This window comes from Rana temporaria, chromosome 2, assembly GCF_905171775.1.
Source record: "Rana temporaria chromosome 2, aRanTem1.1, whole genome shotgun sequence".
Lineage (NCBI taxonomy): Eukaryota > Metazoa > Chordata > Amphibia > Anura > Ranidae > Rana > Rana temporaria.
In genome coordinates this window covers 478,319,291-478,343,172 of record NC_053490.1, presented here as the reverse complement: position 1 = coordinate 478,343,172, position 23,882 = coordinate 478,319,291, and the positions used below count along the sequence as shown (strand labels likewise).

General features: G+C 44.3%; 1 protein-coding gene across 2 annotated transcripts in view; it reads left to right on the top strand.

Moving 5' to 3' along the window:
• The window catches only part of CADM2 (cell adhesion molecule 2), a 511,850-nt gene that overhangs the window by 148,894 nt on the left and 339,074 nt on the right, over positions 1-23,882 (top strand). For both annotated transcript variants that reach the window (XM_040338753.1, XM_040338752.1), the window contains exon 2: positions 5,516-5,665. In XM_040338753.1, coding sequence (XP_040194687.1) covers positions 5,516-5,665 — 150 coding nt within the window. The remainder of the gene's footprint in view (positions 1-5,515; positions 5,666-23,882) is intronic.

Sequence of the window (23,882 nt, the reverse complement as noted above, 5' to 3'; positions counted from 1 at the left end):
GAACCGACATGTGTAAGGGACTTACACTGTCGGATCTTAGGATGCAGTACCGCAGCTGGGGGCATTTCTCGTCGAAATGCCGCTTCGGCTATGCAAATTAGCACTTACGGAGATACACAAAGCTTTTAAGCTTCGTTTTTTCTCCGTAAGTATTAGTTTGCCGTCGCAATATTAGGGCTGCTTTTACAAGGCCTAAACTGTTTAGGCCTTGTAAAAGTAGACCCTTCTATCCCGCGTCGCCGTCTTTTTTTTTCCAAATTTTTTTTTCCCGCCGCAACTCGTATTTTTTTTTTACGCCCGTCGCAATTCTCAAAACCCAGCGCAACGTAAAACCGCGCAAAGCACGTCGGGAAAATGACGTTGTGAGCATGCGCAGTACGGCCGGCGCGGGAGCGCGCCTAATTTAAATGGGACTCACCCCATTAAATTAGGAACGCCTTGCGCCGGCCGGATTTAAGTTACACAGCCGAAAATTTCTAGGTAAGTGCTTTGTGGATCGGGCACTTAGGTAGAAATTTTCCGGCAGTGTAACTTAAATCCGAATATTTAAGTTACACCGGCTGGCTGTTGATCTGGCCCTACGTTTATTAAACATTCACTTTGTTGAGTAAGCAGTTATTCAACCACAATGTGCCACTTAACCAGTACACAAGATACTAGTTTGAACAATTGTTTCTTCCATTAGGATTTTTTTTTTAAATCACCTTTTCAATGCCTCACCTCACCATACCCACACTGCTAGGGCGAATTGTTTATTAAGTTTAGGGGATTAGAGAAGAGACTGCTTTATATACCTACAGTAAGTGCTCAATCCAGGCAGCTCCAGCGCTTACTTCTGAAGCTCCTGTCTATGGGTGTAGCCTTGGCATCAGCATGTATAATACAAGGACACTGTATTGTAAGCTTAAGAGGGTGGAGTTTGAACAGAGTTGGTCACAGCTTACAGACAACCCTGGGGCAGACCAGTCACATTGCTCGAGGAACCCTGCTAGAGCCAGGAATAAGGTATTTACTAGACATGTGCACACTGAAATATTTTGTTTCGGAATTTCGTTTTTGTCCGAAATGGTTTTTTTTTATTTACTCCCATAATTCTTTTTTATTTAATTTGTTTCGTTAAAAAATGCATTCTTCTTAAAATCCGAATTAATTAAGGTCGAATCTGTCATTGAAGGCTTTTGGTGTCTGTCGAATGTTCTAAGAAGATTTGACGGAGCAGCTAAACTGTACGACGCTGCAATCGTACATTTCCGGTCGAATGTTCCACCTACAAGCTATAGAAGAATTCTAATGTTGTATGACACTAGTAATAATTATATTTATGAATTATTTATACTAGTCAACCAACATTTGAATTCTTCTATAGTCTATGGGCCGAGCATTTGACCGGAAATGTACAATTGCGGCATCTTACAGTTTAGCTGCTTGTTCGAATCTTCTTAGAACTTTTGACAGACACCATAAGCCTTCAATGACAGATTTGACGTTTGTATGTTTTTCGCTGCTTTGTCGAAATCTTCGTTGTTCATGACGAATGGTCTACCCCAACACTGTCTCTATAATGTCGAATCTTTCCTCTCTATGTAGAATAATCTTGGACTAATAGAGTTAAGGTCAGACACAGGTTCGATAGACACACATTGCTATCGTCAGCATCATGTCGAATCTCTATTCTATATCGAACTGTTGTAGCAACGAAAACAAAAATAAAGCATTTTTTTTATGTCGGATATTTTGGATTTCGGATTCTGCACGTTCGTTTTAGTTTGTTAAAACGATGACGAAAATGCATTCGGACGAAAACGAATGCACATGTCAAGTATTTACGATGAACACGTTAATCCTCTGCCCTTGGACTAAACAGGCAGTTAAACCTTCAGTGCTGGGGGCCCATTGCAAGGGTATTTTTTTTTTTTATATTTCATGGAGTGAGTCTTATCACATAGTAATAATAATAATACTTATTATTATTGTTATTATTATTATTATTATTATTATTATTATTACTATGTACATTTTCCACAACCTATTTACTGGCAGGGTTTGGCTTTACCTTTGTGTCATGAGAGGAGCAAAAGTTCACGGTCAATAAAGAAATATGGGTGCTGCTATTTCTGACCTCTCCTCCTGAAAATACTGGCTGATCTATCAACTTCAACTCCACTATAAGAGCTAATTATTATTATTATTATTATTATTATTATTATTATTATTATTATTATTATTATTATTATTATTATTATTGTCATCATTATGAATTATTTTGTTATATCAATCATATTCATATTTATATATATTTTTTAATAACAGGAGTATTTAGTCATTGGATTCCAAGTTTTGACACTTGCCAGACAGCAGAGCTGTAATAATACAGCAAAACTAATTGACCTGAACCCTGGATCACTAATTAAATGAGGGAGATGACGTTTTAGCCATATCCCTTGTTCAAAAAAACAGTAATTTATAGCCACAATTTAGAACTGTGTAATCATTATCCATGTGTAACACATTTTTCAGCAATGCAGTATGGCTGCTGAATAGTTACTATGAGTTGACACTCACACCAGCGTACACGCTAAAACATATTGGTGGAGATTTACTAAAACTGGTGCAGACAGAATCTGGTGCAGCTGTGCTTAGTCACTAATCATCTTCTAACGTCAGAGTGTTCAATTAAGCTTTGAGAACAGAACAAAGAAGCTGATTGGTTTATATGCACGGCTCTGCAGGTTCTGTGTGCACAAGTTTTAGTAAATCTACCCCATAGTGTGCTGGTGTATGTTGTGTAGAGGTGGTAAGGCGTACTGTGATGAATGCATTGTTACAACGTATCACAATGTTTACTTTTTTCTTAGCCCCTTCTAGTTGATGCCTCCCTGCCCTTTAAGGGGTTTAGGATGCCGGGAGGTGGGGCAGGGTTTATAATTATGTGGTCACCGTGATTGCTTTCTGATCATGTGACAGCCGTCACAGCCAAACAGCAATCGGGAGCTTTCTGTTAGCCCCAGTTAACTGTGCTCGGGAGCGCACATGGCGAGCGTTCTTGGCATAGCTGTTTTTACACAAATGCACGCAAACATAGGGCCGCCCTGTGCCAAGCCCCATCCGCTGAGTGTGGCCAGCATCAACAGGTTAACTTCATCACAGTGGATCTAAAGGCAGAAGGTAAAAAACCTTCTGGGTGCAGGCTGCAGCCCCCACCACCAACACCCTTTTATACTTACCTAAACCCCATCTCGAACAGTCGCTCTCCCGGGTCTCTTTCTCCTCATGGCCGACCCATGCTCCATGTGTAAATGGGCAATGTCCTTTCACAGGAGCGCGGCTTGGGAGTGAGCTTGCTTGAGTGCCCCATAGCAAGAGGCATGCTATTGGGGGCACTCGGCAGGGGAAGGAGCCAGGACAGCTGGCAGGGACCCAAAATGAAGGGGATCGGGGCTGCTCTGTGCAGAACGATTGCACACAGCAGGTAAGCATAACATGTTTGTTGTTTTTTATTTTAGTTTTTTAACCTTTAAAATCGCTTTAAGTGTAAAAAAATGACACTCAGTTAACAGTATGCATTGCAGCATGGTGCAGTGACATCAGGGCTGGTGCTACCACTAGGCAAACTAGGCAGCTGCCTAGGGTGCACTGCTGCCTAGGGGCTCCGGCTGCTGGTTTCCCTTCCCGTCTGCATGCTCTGTAGGCTGCAGCATGTAACTAACTTAAGCCTCGTACACACGACCGAGGAACTCGACGGGCGAAACACATCGTTTTCCTCGTCGAGTTCCTTGTTAGGCTGTCGAGGAACTCGACAAGGCAAGTTTCTCCATTCCCTTCAAGGAAAAATAAGTCATGCTCTCTTTTTGGCTCGAAGGGATCCTCGACAGTTTCCTCGTCGAAAAATGTACACACGACCGGTTTCCTCTGCAAAAAAAAAATACCAGCAAGTTTCTTACTGGTTTTTGCCGAGAAACTCGGTCGTGTGTATGAGGCCTAAGTCTCAGGCAGCTGCTCCGTCCGACCGGTAGTATAATTAGAGGCGCAGTGCAGCACTGGTGCCAGCGCTAGAGGAAGCAGAGCCAATGCTTCCTGTATAGTGTTACCTTCTGTCACATGTATAGGGGAAATGGGGTGGAGTCAGGGGTGGAGCCAATGGGGCGGCAAAATGAGGTTTCACGCAGGGTGTCAAAAATCCTTGTACCAACCCTCCATGACATGCAATGCAGTGAGCTGTTCTTGGTAAAAAAAAGCATACATGCTGCTTTTTTACTCAGCATACACCACTGCACATTTATGGCGTGAACATGGGGCACATAAAAATTATTTTCTATGTGCCCCTGCGCTGAGCCTGCCTTAATCTATGTAGACATGGTGTGAATGTGCTTTTACTAAGGGCCAGATTCACAGAACAAATACGCCGGAGTATCTACTGATACTCCGGCGTATTTTCAAATTTGCCGCGTCGTATCTTGATTTGTGATTCACAAACAAGATACGACGGCTTTTGGCTAAGATCCGACAGGCTTACGGCTTTGTACGCCCTAGGATCTTAGGCTGCAATACTTCGGCCGCCGCTGGGTGGAGTTTGCGTCATTTTCCAGTGTCGGGTATGCAAATTAGCATTTACGGCGATCCACGAACCTACTCGCGTGCGTAACGTCGTTTTTTCCCGTCGCAAAGTTAAGCAATCTTTTTCATTGCTTAACTTTACACCAGCCATGTTAAAGTATGGCCGTCGTTCCCGCTTCGAATTTAAAATGATATTTTTTTCGGCATTAGTACGGCGTAAGTACGTTACGCACGTCGCCATTTACAAACACGTCGGGGCGCCGGAATTTCGCGCAAAGCACGTCGGGAAAATTGCGAACGGAGCATGCGCAGAATGTTCGGCGCGGGAGCGCGCCTAATTTAAATGGTACACGCCCCATTTGAATTAGGCGGGCTTGCGCCGGACGTCTTTACGATACACCGCCGCAAGTTTACAGGTAAGTGCTTTGTGAATCAGGCACTTACTCTGAAAACTTGCGGCGGTGTAACGTAAACGGGATACGTTATGCCGCGTCGCAGGTACCTGAATCTGGCCCTAAGTTTTTCAGTCCTAAATAAGTGATTTTTTTATTTCATTTTTTATTATAGGCAGCGCTTGCTCATTTGGGATAAATATATATACTGTTGGTGACAGGTTTGAATTACTTCCATTGCAGCCATGTGTTCATGCAGAAACGTACATTTCATCATCATGTATATAGTAAAGTAATCCAAATAAATAACCAAACCTAGAGATCAGAGTCTCATTACAACGGAATTCAGAAGCATGTTAGGGCCTAAGACTAAGGCCCAGAGCAAATTCATTTTTGATAAGTAGCTCGAGCAAAGAAATCTTGTCCGGAATTGATTGCCTTCTTTTATTTCCCTGTGCATTGCTTTCTCCTGATTATTGTGTGTCTTTCATTCCATATGTTGCTGATGCTTTACATACAGTCTATCACATCCTTGGCTCACATCAACTATTTTCTTATTCTTCCTCTAGTGACCCAAGGGCAGTTCCCAGTCACATGGAATGCTACAGCCGTTGAAGGAGGAACGGTTAATTTAACCTGTCGAGTGGATCAAAATGATAACACTTCCCTCCAGTGGTCAAATCCCGCTCAGCAAACCCTATACTTTGACGACAAAAAAGGTAATCCTTCCTTTTCTACATCCCAGCACTGTTCATCACAGGAGCTCTACGCTCTATATTATATATATTGCTGTAATTATGAGGCTAGCTCAGATCACCGATGTATGTTTTTAGATGCATTATGCTTGGTTTACTAAATGATTAGAGTCTTTTCATGTAGCAATGCTCACTTAATGTGTGTTCATGCTGTTTAGTGAATACGGTTATTTCTATGTTCACTTATATGTTTGAAATATATATATATATATATATATATATATATATATATATATATATAAAAAAAAAAATAAGAAAAGAAAGAAAAAGAAAACAGGATTTTTGTTTGCATGAGCTTGGATAACTAAAGTGAACATATCTTCACATTATTCATTAAAGTGTAACTAAAGGCAAAACTTTTATTTTTCATTTTACATTGCATAACCCTGCCATTTTTTTTTGTTTGCTTATTTATTTATTTTTTTGTTGTTTGTTTGTCTTTTTAGCCATCTGTGTCCCATTGGGGTTACTTCCCTTCACTTCTTGTCCCATGTGCCAAAACAGAAAGGGCTAGAAATGCCATTTAAAGGGAGGGAATCCCGAGGTGTCACCAGAACTAGTATCCTCATTCTACTCTACTACTGTTCTGGTGTTAACTCAAAATGTTCGATTTTCTTTTTCATTATTAATGATAACGGTAAACAGGACAACTAGCAAGGACAAATCTCCGGGTGCACCGACAGCAATTAAAACTGACGTGTTCTAATCCCTCACCACTCAAAGCAAAAAAAAAAAAAGTTTTGCCTCTAAGTACACTTTAAGCCTAAGGTAATAAATAAATACATATATACACTATGGCCCGGATTCAGATAGGAGTTACGACAGCGTATCTCCGGATACGCTGTCGTAACTCTGAGTGTGCGGGGTCGTATCTACTGCCTGATTCATAGAATCAGTTACGGATAGATTTCCCTAAGATCCGACCGGCGTAAGTCTCTTACACCGTCATATCTTAGACTGCATATTTACGCTGGCCGATAGGTGGCGCTTTCGTAGAATTACGCGAGGAATATGTAAATTATGTAGATACGCCGATTCAGATACGTACGTCCGCCCGGCGCATTTTTTTACGTCGTTTACGTTAGGCTATTTCCTGGGTAAAGTTACCCCTGCTATATGAGGCGTATCCTATGTTAAGTATGGACGTCGGGCCAGCTTAGAATTTTCCGTCGATTACGTTGTTTGCGTAAGTCGTTCGCGAATAGGGCTGGGCGTAATTTACATTCATGTCAAAAGCATTGGCTTTTTGTGGGTTAATTTGGAGCATGCGCACTGGGATACGTTCACGGACGGCGCATGCGCCGTTAGCCAAAAATTTCATTTTCGTGGGGTCAGCCTTTATTACCATACAACACGCCCACTGCATGGAGAATTAGAAATCTTGCGGGCTTACTTCGGACCACATACGCTACGCCGCCTTAACTTAGGGCGCAAGTTCTTTCTGAATACGGAACTTGCGCCCTAAGTTACGGCGGCGTTACGCCCGCCGATAGATACACAATTGTATCTGAATCTGGGCCTATATTACCAAATGTATTGGAACACCTGTCTTTACATGTACATGAACTTTAATGGCACCCCAGTCTTAGTCCGTAGGGTTCAATATTGAGTTGGCCCACCCTTTGCAGCTATAACAGCTTCAACTCTTCTGAGAAGGCTGTCCACAAGGTTTAGGTGTGTCTATGGGAATGTTTGACCATTCTTCCAGAAGATCATTTGTGATGTTAGGCAATGATGTTGGACGAGAAGGCCTGGCTTGCAGTCTTCCCTCTAATTCATCCCAAAGGTGTTCTATCGGGTTGAGGTCAGGACTTTGTGTCTTTATGGACCTTGCTTTGTGTACTGGTGCACAGTCATTTTGGAACAGGAAGGGGCCATCCCCAAACTGTTCCCACAAAGTTGGGAGCATGAAATTGTCCAAAATGTCTTGGTATGCTGACGCCTTAGAAAGTTCCCTTCACTGGAACTAAGGGTCCAAGCCCAACCCATGAAAAACCAACCCCACACCATAATCCCCCCTCCACCAACCAAATGATTTGGACCGGTGCACAAAGCAAGCTCCACAAAGACATGGATGAGCGAGTTTGGGGTGGAGGAGTGAGTGAGTAACTTGTATAGCGCAACAAATGCAAACTTAATCGCCTCAAGGCGCTTTGCATCCAGTGTTGTCCTGATCAATTAGAAGAGGTGGGTCTTTAGTTTTTTCCTAAAAGCCCGATGGTTTTCTTCCAAGCGGATGGTCGTGGGTAGAGCATTCCAAAGCCGGGGTCCTTGAACTGCAAATCTACGTTCTCCCTTAGATTTGTAGCGGGATTTAGGGATTTGGAGAAGGTTTTGGTTGGTTGACCGGAGCACGCACTTGGTGACGTAGGGTTTTATTTTCTCACTTAAGTATTGAGGAGCGTTTCCTTGTGTACATTTGTGGGTGAGGCAGAGCGTCTTGAAAGTCACCCAGTCCTGTATGGGCAGCCAGTGGAGGGACCTCAAGACCGGAGAGATAGATTCCCACGTTTTTTTACCTGTTACCAGTCTGGCTGCCGTGTTCTGGACAACTTGTAGACATGAAATCTGGTATTTCGGTAGTCCTAAGTAGAGGGAGTTTGCATAGTCGAGTCGTGAGTTGATGATGGTTCCAACCACTACTGCTGTGTCCTCTTCTGGGATGAACGGGATGAGTCTATGTAGAATGCGGAGAAGATGATGAGAAACGCTGACTACTGACCCTATTTGTGCATTCATAGTCATGTCTGAGTCAAAGATGACTCCAAGACTTTTGACTTTGTTGCTTGGCGTGATGGTTTGTCCGAGGATGGTGGGTGGTGTCCAAGTGGTCCTAGAATTAGATTTCCGATTTGCGTTAATGATGAGTAGTTCTGTTTTGGATCCGCTGTGTTTGAGGGAGCTTTCAGTCATCCAATTATCGATCAGAGTGAGGCATTTTCCTAGTTCATGATATTGGTCTTTTTTGTTGGTGATTCGAAAGTAAAGCTGCGTGTCGTAAGCATAGGAGTGGTAGCGTAGGTCCTCTTTGCTGATGATTTTGAGGAGCGGGCGGATGTAGATGTTGAAGAGTGCAGGTGAAAGGGGTGATCCTTGCGGGACTCCGCATGTAATGGTCCGTGTTTCTGATGCGATTTTCTAGAAAAGATGCAAACCACGGTAGGGCCGAGGAACCTGACTGGCCTGCACAGAGTCCTGACCTCAACCCGATAGAACACTTTTGGGATGAATTTGAGCAGAGAGTGTGAGCCAGGCCTTCTATGCCAACAACAGTTCCTGACCTCACAAATGTGCTTCTGGAAAAACAGTCAAACATTCCCATAGACACACTCCTAAACATTGTGGACAGCCTTCCCAGAAGAGTAGAAGCTGCTATAGCTGCAATGGGTGGGCCAACTCAATATTGAACCCTAAAGACTAAGACTGGGATGCCATTAAAGTTCATGTGCGTGTAAAGGCAGGTGTCCCAATACTTTTGGTAATACAGTATATATAGATCTATATATCTATATATATATATATATATATATATATATATATATATATATATCTATATATATATATATATATATATATATAAAGGCAGGAGTGGCCAAAATTGTCTTTCCTATGGTTTTTGTTCATTATGGTGCATAATATTTTTGGAATAAAATTCTTCATTATTGCGTTGTACTCTCTATCCCCCAGTCCAAACTGTTGTATCCCATTACAGGAAAGGCCTGGACAAGAAACTTCATGGCAGGTCATCTAGCAATATTTGCTTGACAGCTGCTGATTTCAAAACACTAAACACAACTTTTAGAATTACATTAACATGTGAAATATTAGATGAGCTTGCATATAATTTAAGGCTAAGGATATGCAACAATGTGTTAATCTAATTATTAATAGTTTAAATAGTTTGTACATCCGAGTCAGAAGAACATCACAAGCTTCCGCTAGCATTTTTAAAGCATTTTAGGTGTGTGCAGAGCACAGCCAACTAGACTTCCATAGAGTGCTAAATATAAATACAATGGGCCAGATTCACAGCTGAAATACGCCTGAGTATCTACTGATACGCCGGCGTACTTTCAAATTTGCCGCGTCGTATCTTTAGTTTGAATCCTCAAACCAAGATACGACGGCTTTTGGCTTCGATCCGACAGGCGTACGGCTTCATACGCCTTCGGATCGTAGGTGTAATACTTTGGCGCCCGCTGGGTGGAGTTTGCGTCGTTTTCCGCGTCGGGTATGCTAATTAGCTGTTTACAGCGATTCACGAACGTACACGCGGCCGTCGCATTCTCTTACGTCGTCGCTAGTCGGCTTTTCCCGGCGTAAAGTTACAGCTGCTATTTCTTGGCTTAAATTTAGACTTGCCATGTTAAAGTATGGCTGTCGTTCCCGCGTCGAATTAAATTTTTTTATTTTTTTGCGTAAGTCGTCCGTGAATAAGAAAGGACGTAATGCACGTCGCCGTTCAAAAAATTGCGTCGGTGCGACTTCATTTCGCGCAAAGCACGGCGGGAAATGTAAAAACGGAGCATGCGCAGTACGTTCGGCGCGGGAATGCGCCTAATTTAAATGATACATGTCCCATTTGAATTAGGCGGGCTTGCGCCGGACGGATTTACGCTACGCCGCCGCAAGTTTACAGGCAAGTGCTTTGTGAATCAAGCACTTGCCCGTAAAACTTGCGGCAGTGTAACGTAAATGCGATACATTACGCCGCCACAATTCTATGTGAATGTGGCCCAATATTACTAAAAAGCCTAATAAAACCTACCAAATATATTATAATTATATAGCCAGTACTAGTATTAACCCTTTCCCGCCCAGCCCTGGAGTCCCTTTAACTGAGCTATTACTCCCAGGGGGGTGGGAATTGGCTATCACAGTTAACACATAATCTGGAGCCTGTCCTGTTGGTTCCTGATTTACATTACTAGAGACCAGGAGCTGTCTTTGACAGCTCAGTAACTGTGCTGGGAGGGTGCAGTGCGCACATTGTTAGCACAGAAACCTCTGCTGCTCATGGACGCATGGGCGACATATGGACATTAACTCCCACCCTCTATGCCACTACAGATGTGCATTCAAATAGAGGTGACCTGTGTTCAGCATTATCTGGAACCTAAAGGTAACCCCAAACTAGCCCAAGGCCACATGTTTTAACCACCCCCCTTAAATTTACAAACTTCTCTTTTAACCTGCAAAGGCAGTGGAAGTGAGTGTACACATTCCACATTACAGTGCAGAAAACATTATCCCCTCTGTTGGGTTTGGAAGGCAGTAACACAATCATTCAATTGAATGCAATGAAACATACATGGTTGCAGCACACGTGTGGAGTTTAAGAGGTTAAAATCGGTAGTGAGGAGGAGATATATTGCCTCCTCACCACCTGTAAAATTCCCTTTAAGGAACTATGTGAATGGTGATTACTCTTCAAAGAGAAAAGCGCATTTACCCCCAAAGCACCTTGTCCCCATGTTGATGGTCACAGGGGCTATGTAAGAAGGATACATGTAACTTTCTGTAACGTTTGCATAGAAGTCTATGGGAAGTTACCACATGGGTACAGCCAGGGGTCAAGTCCTGGGGAACTCCCACCCAAGATCCACTCCCCCACCAAAAAAAAAATGATACACTCATATGCATATGCTCATAAGCAAGTTCTTTCTAAATCCCGCGATAACTCGTGGCAGACCTCCGCAATGTCTCCTGGGAACAATGACAAAAGCTCCCAGGAGACATTGCGGCATATAGGAAGTGACGGAATACCTGCACACTACCCGATGAATCCATATACAGGAAGCGGGCAGTAACATAAAGGATTACTATGGTACGCCTGCCCCTGACAGTGACTCGAGCTGGGCATCGCCGCTTAGTGAAGGATTGGCTCGGGCGGCTTGGCTGCTCTCGGCTGCTCTAGTCCTGCAAAGGGAACTAAGTTCCTGCTGTGAAAAAAGTGCAGGAACTCCGTTCCCACGCGTTCCCGCAGGACTGGGTACAGCAATCAAAAAGATTTCTGCCATGTGATCTGTAGATTGAAGCAGCTTGCGGGCATTGGATGCGGGTAATTTTACATCTGTGGAAGTCAAAGTGGTTGTATAGGTTGTATCCACTGTGCAGTTTTTTTTGCACGGAGTGGCTCCGATCCTGCTGTTTTGGGGGTCCCTCGGCGGCTGTCTCGGCTCGTCCCTGCCACAGATAACCCCCTATGGGAAGCGCTCTCCCAAGGGGGTTACCTTGCGGGCGCGCTCCCGAGTCCTGCATTCGGCGTCCATAGCCGCCAATTGCAGGGTGCCCCCCGGCTCCCACGTCATTGGATTTGATTGACAACAGTGCAAGCCAATGACTGCGCTGCTATCAATCTATCCAATGAAGAGCGGAGAAGCCCGGCAATGATGGAGCGCATTCACGACTCAGGACTTTCCAGGGCTCAGGTAAGTAAAACGAGGGGCTGGGGGTCCGGTAATCATTGGATGTTTTTTCACCTTAAAGGAGTTGTAAAGGAAACATTTTTTTGCCTAAAATTAAGGTCTGCAAGGTAGACAGACAGAATAGTGTAATGATTCTGTTAAAAAACGAGTAAATACCTATTCAATTCCTTCATCTATATCACCTCCGGCATTCTAGTTTCTGTTCTCTCATTCACTTCCTGGTTTGCATCGCTCGTTCATGTAAGAACTACATTTCCCAGTATGCATTGCGGCACGCCCAGTAATTCACACCTCCTTGAAGTCTCTAACATGTAGAGAGCGTCCTCCCGCACAGATGTAGTTCCCAGGAGGGGGCGATCACATCACTGACCACCGCAGTAAAGTCTCCCGTCACGGTGGTCAGTAAAATCAGACAAGCAGGAAGTGAACAGAACAGAGAAGAAATAGAGCAACTTCTGAGCAAAAACGAACAATGAGGAAGTGAAAAGAGGAATGTCTGCAGGTAAAGGATGCTTATTATGAAAAAAAAAATGTTTTCCTTTACAACCCCTTTAATGCATAGGATGCATTAACCACTTCCCGCCCGGCCTATAGCCGATTTACGTCCGGGAAGTGGTTATGAAATCCTGACAGGACGTTCCAGAACGTCCTGCAGGATTTCATGCCGCGCGCGCCCGTGGGGGCGCGCATCGCGGCGATCGGTGATGCGGGGTGTCAGTCTGACACCCTGCATCTCCGATTTCGGTAAAGAGCCTCCGGCGGAGACTCTTTACCACGTGATCAGCCGGGTCCAATGACGGCTGATCACGATGTAAACAGGAAGAGCCGTTGATGGCTCTTCCTCTACTCGCGTCTGACAGACGCGAGTAGAGGAGAGCCGATCGGCGGCTCTCCTGACAGGTGGGGTTCGCGCTGATTGTTTATCAGCGCAGCCCCCCCTCAGATCGCCACACTGGACCACCAGGGATGCCCACCCTGGACCACCAGGGTGGGCAAAAAAAAAAAAAAGTAAAAAAAAAAAAAAGCATTCAAAAAAAGAAAACAGATGCCAATCAGTGCCCATAAATGGGCACTGACTGGCAACCTGGCAAAATCAGTGCTGCCCCACAGTGTCCCTCAGTGCCACCCCAGTGTCCATCAGTGCCACCCCAGTGTCCATCAGTGCCACCCCACAGTGTCACCCCACAGTGTCCATCAGTGCCACCCCACAGTGCCCATCCATGCCCAGTGCCCACCTATCAGTGCCCATCTGTGCCACCCATCAGTGCCACCCATAAGTGCCGCCCATGAGTGCCCATCTGTGCCGCCTATGAGTGCCCAGTGCCGCCCATGAGTGCCCATCAGTGCCACCTATGTGTGCCCATCAGTGCCGCCTATGTGTGCCCATCAGTGCCACCTATGTGTGCCCATCAGTGCCGCCTATGAGTGCCCATCAGTGTCGCATACCAGCGCCGCCAATCAGTGCCACCTCATCTGTGCCCGTCAGTACTACCTCATCGATGTCCATCAGTGCCATCTCATCGGTGCCCATTAGTGCCGCCATATCAGTGCCCGTAATTGAAAGAGAAAACTTATTTACAAAAAAATTAACAGAAAAAAATAAAAACGTATTTTTTTTTCCAAATTTTCTGCCTTTTTTTAGTTGTTGCGCAAAAAAAAAACGCAGAGGTGATCAAATACCACCAAAAGAAAGCTCTATTTGTGGGGAAAAAAGGACGCCAATTTTGTTTGGGTACAGTGTTGCATGACCGCGCAATTGCCATTCAAAGTGCGACAGTGTTGAAAGCTGAAAATTGGCTTGGGCGGGAAGCTGCGTAAGTGCCTGGTATGGAAGTGGTTAAGGTGAAAAAACGTGAACCTTTACAAACCTTTAAGGTGGGTTATTTTGGGTCATATCGGTTAGGCATACACTTTCTGTGAAGGTTCCTTTATTGTTTAACTCCATTTTGTTTTCCCTTAATGTTCCTTTTGTCTGAATGGCTTTAGTTGAGCCCAGAGAGATATCACAGTTCTGTACCCAAGCCTAGAAATCATTTAATTTCCTCTGTGCTAGGCCAGGAACACAATAATAAACTGAAACATCCCCACCTTCTCTCATTCTCACTTTCAATTTAATATTTCCAACAAATAACAGGAAGGGTTTCTAACTGTAGCGTTTGCACATGAAAAGCCCTTTGCTGTGTGGCTTTGTAGGCCTTAAGAATAGATTCTCTACAGAGCCTTAGCTGTGAAATTCCTTAGCCTGGTGCTATGGAATATACCTCATATTGAGAATTTGTACTTGGCACTACAATAAGCTCAGTGCCGAAGAATGCAGTCCCCTTTCTCTGTCGAGTATAATTGAGGACGCTGCACGAAGCGCTAAATGAAAAGCTTACATGTACGTTGGAGAATCCCCAAAGGTCTGCAGGCTTTGACAATGTGAGGAATATTACGATAAGTCACATAGATGTATTTTTCAACATTTGTAGGAGATTCTACAAGACATGAATAGGACGCGCGATGGTTTATTACTAATTTTCTATGAAGTCTTGAAAAGAAAAGAAACTCCCCATTCGTTTTAGCCAAAAGGTTTCTGGAGATCAGTAGATGTGAAAACACATTTGTTATGCCTTTCACACAAGCCTGTGTCATCTGCAACACAACTGATTTGTAACTGTCTGATTAGATAAAATGGTGTTAATGCCTTTTCCAGACAGTTTGCACATACTGCCACACTTCTCTGAGATTTTTACGACATTCTGTCAATTTTTTTCATCTTTTTTTTGAATATTTATGAACCAAAATTTGACACACATTTCATCACTGGGTGTTTCTAAAAATAATATAAAGAATAAAAATTGTATATAAACCTGTCACTTTCTAATAAACTGGTTACATGAAAAATGTAAGGTACCTTGAGGTGCACATACCTTCGTCCATAGGTGTGTGCAGCCTATTGCATTATGGTGTGCACTCCAGAGCACAAATACACATCTGTCACATGTATATCAGCAGAAGCAAAAGACAGTGGGGTAGATTCAGAGAGCAATTGCGCCGGCGTATCCATAGATACGCCATGTAATTGCTAAGTAGCGCCGGCGTATCTACTTTCTGTATTCAGAAAGCTAGATACGCCGACTTTAGCCTAAGATACGACTGGCATAAGTCTCTTACGCCGTCGTATCTTAGGGTGCATTCTGACGCTGGCCGCTAGGTGGCGCTCCCATATTGCAAATTGCATACTTACGCCGATTCAGGAACGTACGTGCGCCCGGCGGTAGTTTTTTACGTCGTTTCGTACATCATTTTCGTCGTAAGGCTGCTCCTGCTATTAGGAGGCGCAGCCAATGTTAAGTATGGACGTCGTTCCCGCGTCGCAATTTGAAAATTTTACGTTGTTTGCGTAAGTCATCCGTGAATGGTGCTGGACACCATTTACGTTCACGTCGATACCAATGACGTCCTTGCGACGTCAATTACCGCAATGCACGTCGGGAAATTTTAGGGACGGCGCATGCGTAGTACGTTCGGTGCGGGAATGCGCCTAATTTAAATGATCCACGCCCCCTACGGGATCATTTGAATTACGTGCGCTTGCGCCGGCTCCTTTTACGCTACGCCGCCGCAACTTTACAGGCAAGTGCTTTGTGAATCAAGCACTTGCCCGTAAAACTTGCGGAGGCGTAACGTAAATGTCATTCGTTACGCCGCCGCAGTTTTGCACGCCCCTACCTGAATCCACCCCAGTGTCATTAGTGTCAGTAGTTTATTTACTTTTTATTAATATTTATTATTTACATTATTATATTTTATTATGTTGTTATCAATTTTTTTTAGAAGCCCTGTTATGGGGCTTTGGTGAAATATCAGGGTTCTAAGCAGATCTATTAACCACTTGCTTACTGGGCACATCTACCCCTTCCTGCCCAGGCGAAATTTCAGCTTTCAGCACTGCGTCGCTTTAAATTAAAATTGCGCGGGCATGCGACGTGCCTCCCAAACAAAATTGACGTCGTTTTTTTTCCCACAAATAGAGCCTTCTTTTGGTGGTATTTGATCACCTCTGCGGTTTTTATTTTTTGCGCTATAAACAAAAAGAGAGCGACAATTTTGAAAAAAAACACAATATTTTTTTTTTGCTAAAATAAATATCCCATTTTTAAAGGTTTAGGCCGATATTTTTGGCAAAAAAAAAAATCGCAATAAGCGTATAGTGATTGGTTTGCGCAAAAGTTATAGTGGCTACAAAATAGGGGATAGAATTCTGACATTTTTTTTATTTTTATTTTTTTACTAGTAATACGGCGATCTGCGAATTTTGTCAGGACTGCGATATTGCGGCGGACACATCGGACACTTTTGACACATTTTTGGGACCATTCACATTAATACAGCGAACAGCGCTATAAAAACGCACTGATTACTGTATAAATGTGACTGGCAGGGAAGGGGTTAACACTAGGGGGCGAGGAAGGGGTTAAATGTTTATCCTGGGTGTGTTCTAACTGTGTGTGGAGGGGTACTGACTGGGGGAGATGACCGATGCTGTGTTCCTATGTACAAGGGACACAGCATCGGTCTCCTCTCTCCCTGACAGGACGTGGAGCTCTGTGTTTACACACAGAGCTCCACGTCCCTGCTCTGTCATTGCCGATCGCGGGTACCTGGCGGACATCGCGGCTGCCAGGCACGCACATCGGCATCTCGGGGACGCGCCGAGTGCGCGCGCTCGCCGCCGGCGGTGCGAGCGTGCCCCCCAGTGGACGGAGGGCGCAAAGACGTCAAAAGACGGCAGCTGGGATTTATAGAGCCACCTTGCCGCCGTCATTTGACTATATGCCGGGGCTCAAGTAGTTAAAGGGTTTGTAAAGAAAACATTTTTTTTAATCTTAATAGCTTCCTTTACCTTAACCACTTGGGATCCGCTAGCCGTCAATTGACGGCTACAGCGCGGATCCCAAAAAGCAAAGTGGACGTCAATTGACGTCCGCCCCTTTGGGCGGTCCCCGCGCGCGCTCCAGAGCGCGCAGCGGGGAAAATCTGTGTTGGCTGTGTCCCTTGGACACAGCCAATTACAGATCGGCGCGAACGGCCAATCAGAGTGGCCATTTGCGATGCGATCTGTGCGGCCAATGAGAGATGATCTCATATGTAAACATATGAGATCATCTCTCATTGCCGTTTTACACAGAGACAGCGGTGCTGTCTCTGGAGAGGAGACCGATCTGTGTCTCTTGTACATAGAGACACAGATCGGTCACCTCCCCCAGTCACCCCCCCTCCACATACAGTTAGAACACTATACAGGGATACATTTAACCCCTTCCTAACCCCCTAGTGTTAACCCCTTCAATGCCAGTCACATTTATACTGTAATTAGTGCATATTTATAGCACTGATCGCAGTATAAATGTGAATGGCGCCAAAAATGTGTCCGATGTGTCCGCCATAACGTCGCAGTCCCAATAAAAATCGCAGATCGCCGCCATTTCTAGTAAAAAAAAAAATAATAAAAAATAATAATTCTGTCCCCTATTTTGTAAGCGCTATAACTTTTGCGCAAACCAGTCGCTTATTGCGATTTTTTTTTTTTTACCAAAAATATGTAGAAGAATACGTATCGGCCTAAACTGAGAAAAAAAATGTTTTTTTTTTTTTTAAATTGGGATATTTATTATAGCAAGAAGTAAAAAATATTGTATTTTTTTCAAAATTGTCGCACTTTTTTGTTTATAGCGCAAAAAATAAAAACCGCACAGGCGATCAAATACCACCAAAAGAAAGCTCTACTTGTGGGGGAAAAAGGACGTCAATTTTGTTTGGGAGCCACGTCGCACGACCGCGCAATCGTTAGTTAAAGCGACGCAGTGCCGGAAGCTGAAATTTCACCTGGGCAGGAGGGGGGTATATGTGCCCAGTAAGCAAGTGGTTAATGCAGTGCTGTTTTCCTGTCCTCATTGTTCGTTTTTGCTCTCAAGTTGCTGTAAATCTTTTCTGATCTCCACACTTCCTGGTTGTCTGTTTCCTGATAACCACAGTACTGAGAGCTTTCTCTCTGTGGTCACTTATCAAGGAGGTGTGATTACTGTGGGCCAGATTCAGAAAGGACTTACGATGGCGCAGCGCCATGTACGCCGTCGTAAGTCCTAATCTGGCCCGTCGTATCTATGCGACTGATTCTTAGAATCAGTTACGCATAGATATCCTTTAGATCCGACAGGCGTAAGTCTCTTACGCCGTCGGATCTAAACTGCAATTTTTTTCCCCGCTAGGTGGCGCTTCCGTAGATTTCCGTGCCGAGTATGCAAATTAGCTAGATACGCGAATTCCCGAACGTACGCGCGGCCGACGTTTATGTTAGGCTTTTCCCAGCGTATAGTTGCCCCTGCTATATGAGGCACAGCCAATGTTAAGTATGGCCGTCATTCCCGCATCAAAATTTTAAAAAGTTACGTCGTTTGCGTAAGTCGTCCGTGAATGGGGCTGGACGTCGAAACCAATGACGTCCTTGCGACGTCATTTGGAGCAATGCACACTGGGATTTTTTAGGGATGGCGCATGCACAGTTCGTTCGGCGCGGGGACGCGATTCATTTAAATGATACATGCCGCCTACCCACCGAATTTGAATTCCGCCGGGTGATTTACGCTACGCCGCTGCAACTTTACAGGCAAGTGTTTTGTGAATAAAGCACTTGCCTGAAAAACTTGCGGTGGCGTAACGTAAATCTGATACGTTACGCTGCCGCACAGATCCGCCCACTGTACCTGAATCTGGCCCTGTGTGTCTAAAACCCCACAGCACCAATCAGTTTCGTTTTCCAAACCATCACTGCCCTGTATTGGCTCTGTTGCTCTGTACAGCACAGAGGCAGGAAAAAACATGCAAAAACGGAACTAGAAACTAGAGGCACATTATATGATTGATTTTTATCTATTTTTAATCATTTTTAAAAGGAATCAGTTAACTATTATGTCTCTATACCCTGTAAACAGTCATTTCAGCAAAAAAATTTTTTTTTATTTACAACTCCTTTAAGCTCAATGTTTCTAAGATTTGGTCCCAATTGATTGAATTGATTGACTTACCTGACCCCTCGAAAGTCCCGCGCTCGGTCCCGAGATCCTCTTCGCCGCTCAGCCTGGCCGCTGATTGGCTAGAGCGGATGGATTGAGAGCTGTCAATCACATTGCTGCTGTCAATCACATCCAGTGACGCGGCACACCGAGGGGTGATACAGTGAGCAGCTATGGCCGCTCGCTGTATCACGGGAGCGCGCCCGCAAGGACTCATCACCATGCAAGCTCTCTCGCATGACTGTGGAGAGTTCTTGCGGGGAGGACCAGAGACAGCCCCCGAGGGACACCAGAAGACGTGGAACTGGGCCACTCTGTGCAAAAAGAACTGCACAGTGGAGGTAAGTATAACATGTTTGTTATTTTAAAGATTTTTTTTTTCCCTATAGTAACCCTTTAAAAGGATACAATATTTCTGAAAAGATCAACCAGAATTCTTCTATACTTACAGAAAAAGTACTTAGCATGAAAGAAAATTGATACAGCCACATTCAGGTCTTTTTTTTTTTCAGTGGGAACGCTAAGGGTATTTTGTTGTGGGGGATCAATTGTTGCTGGGGAAGTCTGTTGTTGCTGGTGGAGGATTCATTGTTGCTAGGATAGTATGTTGCTGGGGAGTCCATTATTGCTGAAAGAGATCTCAATGGATTGGGTATATACCTGTGTAAGGAATTCTTCTGGCAGAGAGGCTGGACCACCACTGCAATCTGAGGGCCAGATCCACAGACAAAGTATGCCAGCGTATCTACTGATACGCCGGCGTACTTTCAAATTTCCCGCGTTGTATCTTTAGTTTGAATCCTCAAACCAAGATACGACGGCATCTGGTTAAGATCCGACAGGCGTACGGCTTCGTACGCCTTCGAATCTTAGATGCAATACTTCGGCGCCCGCTGGGTGGAGTTTGCGTCGTTTTCCGCGTCTGGTATGCAAATTAGCGATTTACGACGATCCACGAACGTACGCGCGGCCGTCGCATTTTCTAACGTCGCCTGTAGTCGGCTTTTTCCGGCGTATAGTTAAAGCTGGCATTTTGCGGCGTATAGATAGACTTGCCATGTTAAGTATGGCCGTCGTTCCCGCGTCGAAATTTTTATTTTTTTTATTTTTTGCGTAAGTCGTCCGTGAATAGGGATGGACGTAACTCACGTCTAAGTTAAAAAAATGACGTCCTAGCGACGTCATTTAGCGCAATGCACGGTGGGAAATTCCGGGACGACGCATGCGCAGTTCATTTGGCGCGGGGACGCGCTTCATTTACATGAAACCCGCCCCCAACCCGCCCAATTTGAAATCCGCCGCCAGAAATACACTACGCCGCCATAACTTACGGCGTGAACTCGCTGAGGATTCGAATATACGGCAGGTAAGGTACAGCGGCGTAGTGTATCTCTGATATGCTGCGCCGATCGAAATGTATGTGGATCTGGCCCTGAGTTCCTAAGGACTTAGATTTCCCTCAAAGTAGAAGGACTACCCCAGTCTGGAGGGACATGAGTCAGCATTATTACCTAGCAATCAAATGGGGTCGAGAGGCTAAAGAAAAGTTCAGAGCATCATGCTAGTACCGCTGATGAGCGTGTGGCATGTGTCATAAAGAGTTGTTTAGTTGGAAACTTGGATGGTTAGCCATTGGCTTTTCCCAGTGTCTGTTTTACACAGCTTGTGGAAGCTGGTGGGTATACCCACAGAAGGTCTGTCTGTGATTTGGACAGTCAGCTCCTGAGTTTAAAGAAAATTCCTGGGAGGATCAGCCTCTCTTTGTGTCTTTGGTTTGACAAAGGAGCTTCTGCACATGCTCCAATGTAACTGCCCCTTCTGATGTCACCTTCAGTAAATGTTCTCCAAGCTGGTCCTGAAAGTTGTTAGGCCATCTTGCGAGCGGACAAAACCCCTGTTTTTAACGCATACTGTTAGACAGGTTAATTGGTTGTTCTGCAAACTGGTCGGTAAGTAGGCTTGGTTTTTCCCTGGGCATTCCCCAGGTTTTGTTGTTATTTGCTTCTATCATCTGTCTTTCCCTCTGCTTCTGGTCAGCTAGTGAGAATGCAGGAGAGCCATAACAGGAGACCTACCACCACATTTGTGTGGGATGATGAACTTGTTTTACACTACTTTTCTGTGAGTGTTTTTAACCAAATTTTTTTTTATAAATACTGATGTTACTGCACTCAGAAGTGCCTCTCTTTTTATTTATCGTTGTGTCTTTGGGAGCTGAAGTTCAAGGAAGAGTCAGTGGCGGAGTGAGTAGCAAAGAATGGCCTGGGGAAACATAGGCTCCCAGTGTAGGGGAAAGCCGCTGGGGCCTTGTTACACGCACATGAACTTTAATGGCATCTCTGTCTTAGTCCGTAGGGTTCAATATTGACTTGCCCCCCCACCCCCCTTTGCAGCTATAACAGCTTCAACTCTTCTGGGAAGGCTGTCCATAAGGTTTAGGAGTATGTCTATGGGAATGTTTGCTTATTCTTCCAGAAGCACATTTGTAAATTCGGGGACTGATGTTGGACTAGAAGGCCTGGCTCGCAGTCTCTGCTCTAATTCATCCCAAAGCTGTTCTATCAGGTTGAGGTCAAGACTCTGTGCAGGCCAGTCAAGTTCCTCCACCCCAAACACGCTCATCCATGTCTTTATGATTTAACAGGATGGGGCCACCCCCAAATTGTTCCCACAAGGTTGGGAGCATGAAATTGTCCAAAATGTCTGGGTATGCTGACGCCTTAGGAGTTCCCTTCACTGGAACTAAGGGGCCAAGTTCAACCCCTGAAAAAACAACCACACATTATAATCTCCCCTCCACCAAATGATTTGGACCAGTGCACAAAGCAGGATGTCCTGACCTCAACCCAGTAGAACATCTTTGTGATGAATTAGGCCTCGTACACACGACCGAGTTTCTTGGCAAAAAACAGCAAGAAACTTGCTGGGAGATATTTTTTTGCCGAGGAAACCGGTCGTGTGTACATTTTCGTTGAGGAAACTGTCGAGAAACTTGACGAGCCAAAAAGAGAGCAAGTTCTCTATTTCCTCGACGGGAATGGAGAAACTTGCCTTGTCGTGTTCCTAGACAGCCTGACAAGGAACTCGACGAGGAAAACGATGTGTTTCGCCCGTCGAGTTCCTCGGTCGTGTGTACGAGGCTTTAGAGTGGGGACTGTGAGCCAGGCCTTCTCGTCTAACATCAATGCCTGACCTCACAAATGCTTTTCTGGACAAATGGTCAAACACTCACATAGACACACGCATAAACCTTGTGGACAGCCTTCCCAGAAGAGTTGAAACTGTTATAGCAGCAGAGGGTGGGCCAACTCAATATTGAACCCTATGGACCAAGACTGGGATGCCATTAAAGTTAAATGTGTGTGCAAGGGAAGGTGTCCCAATACCTTTGACAATACAGTGTATATAAATACCTGTAAAGTACAGTAGGGGTGGAGGACCCCCTTACTTTTTTGGTTTTAAAATCTTTTTTTTTTAACCACTCAAAATTCAATATAACAATACATACACAAGTGGGAAGAACATGTACCTCCAGGCATTTGCAAGCTGAGAATGGTTACGCTGTTCAAATAATACGTCCACTCCGTATTAATGCCATCATTAGATAACATCTGTTAGTATCTCTGCACATAGAAAACACACAGCTCTAGAAGGCAAACGTATCACAACTAAAAAGCCCCCAGGGATTGCTTAGATTCAAGAGATGCCTCATCCAGGTACATGTTCTTAATACGTAATGTAAAAATAAATGGGGGATGTTTCTGCAGCCTTGTAATTTCCCTAAAGGGAGTTTTAAACACCAGAAATAACATTGTGAAGTATCTTGGGGAGAATGGGCTTCCTTTTTTGTTATTGAGCTGAAACTCCCAGGATTCCATAGTTCTAACAAGCAAAAAAAAAAGATAAATTGCCTTTTATTCTGCACTGTTAGCCTTTCTTATGCCTAGGGGTATATCCAACAATCTTGCTTAGTATGTATTATATAATGTGTCCTACAAGACTTCTCATAAAAAAAAATCCCCTGTCAGATGATAACTGTTAACATGTCTTCGGTATACCTATTCATTTTCTCAACCTAAATTTCTCTGCACAGTGTGGGCTATTTTAGGAAATGGATATAGTAGATAAAACCATCCCATGCATGTCTGCACACTCCGGTTTTCAAACCTTCAAATACACAATGAAAAAAAAACATCTTAATTGCAGTCCTAAAATAATAAATGAACGGTACTTAGGACTATGGTTGGATAGAGGGGGGGGGGGGGGGCAAGTTATGTTACTTAAAGGGAAAACTGCACTTTTACTAAAAAAACAATATAATATTTTAGCATTATTAAAATTAAAAAGCCTATGAAAGCATGTTGAAAGCAAGTTGGCATAGTAAATATCTTAAAAGAATCGTAATGCACCTCTTTTTTAGGTGAAATGTAGCTGGGTGTTTGGATTTCTCTTGCATCTTGCTACACCTCACCGGAGGGGATGTACGACTGATCAGGGTTTTTACATCATTCCACTAAGCCCCTGCAGACAGAGCAATGTCCTGTTCATCTAAAGGGCTGTAGGTGGAGCTAGACTATTCACTGACTAGGCTATTAAGGGTGCCAGCATCTATGCAGCTATAGCAGCAGAAAATGTGACAATCTAGCAGGGATTTTACTCCAGAAGGAAGAGTTTTGTCACCTTATCAATGGGAGT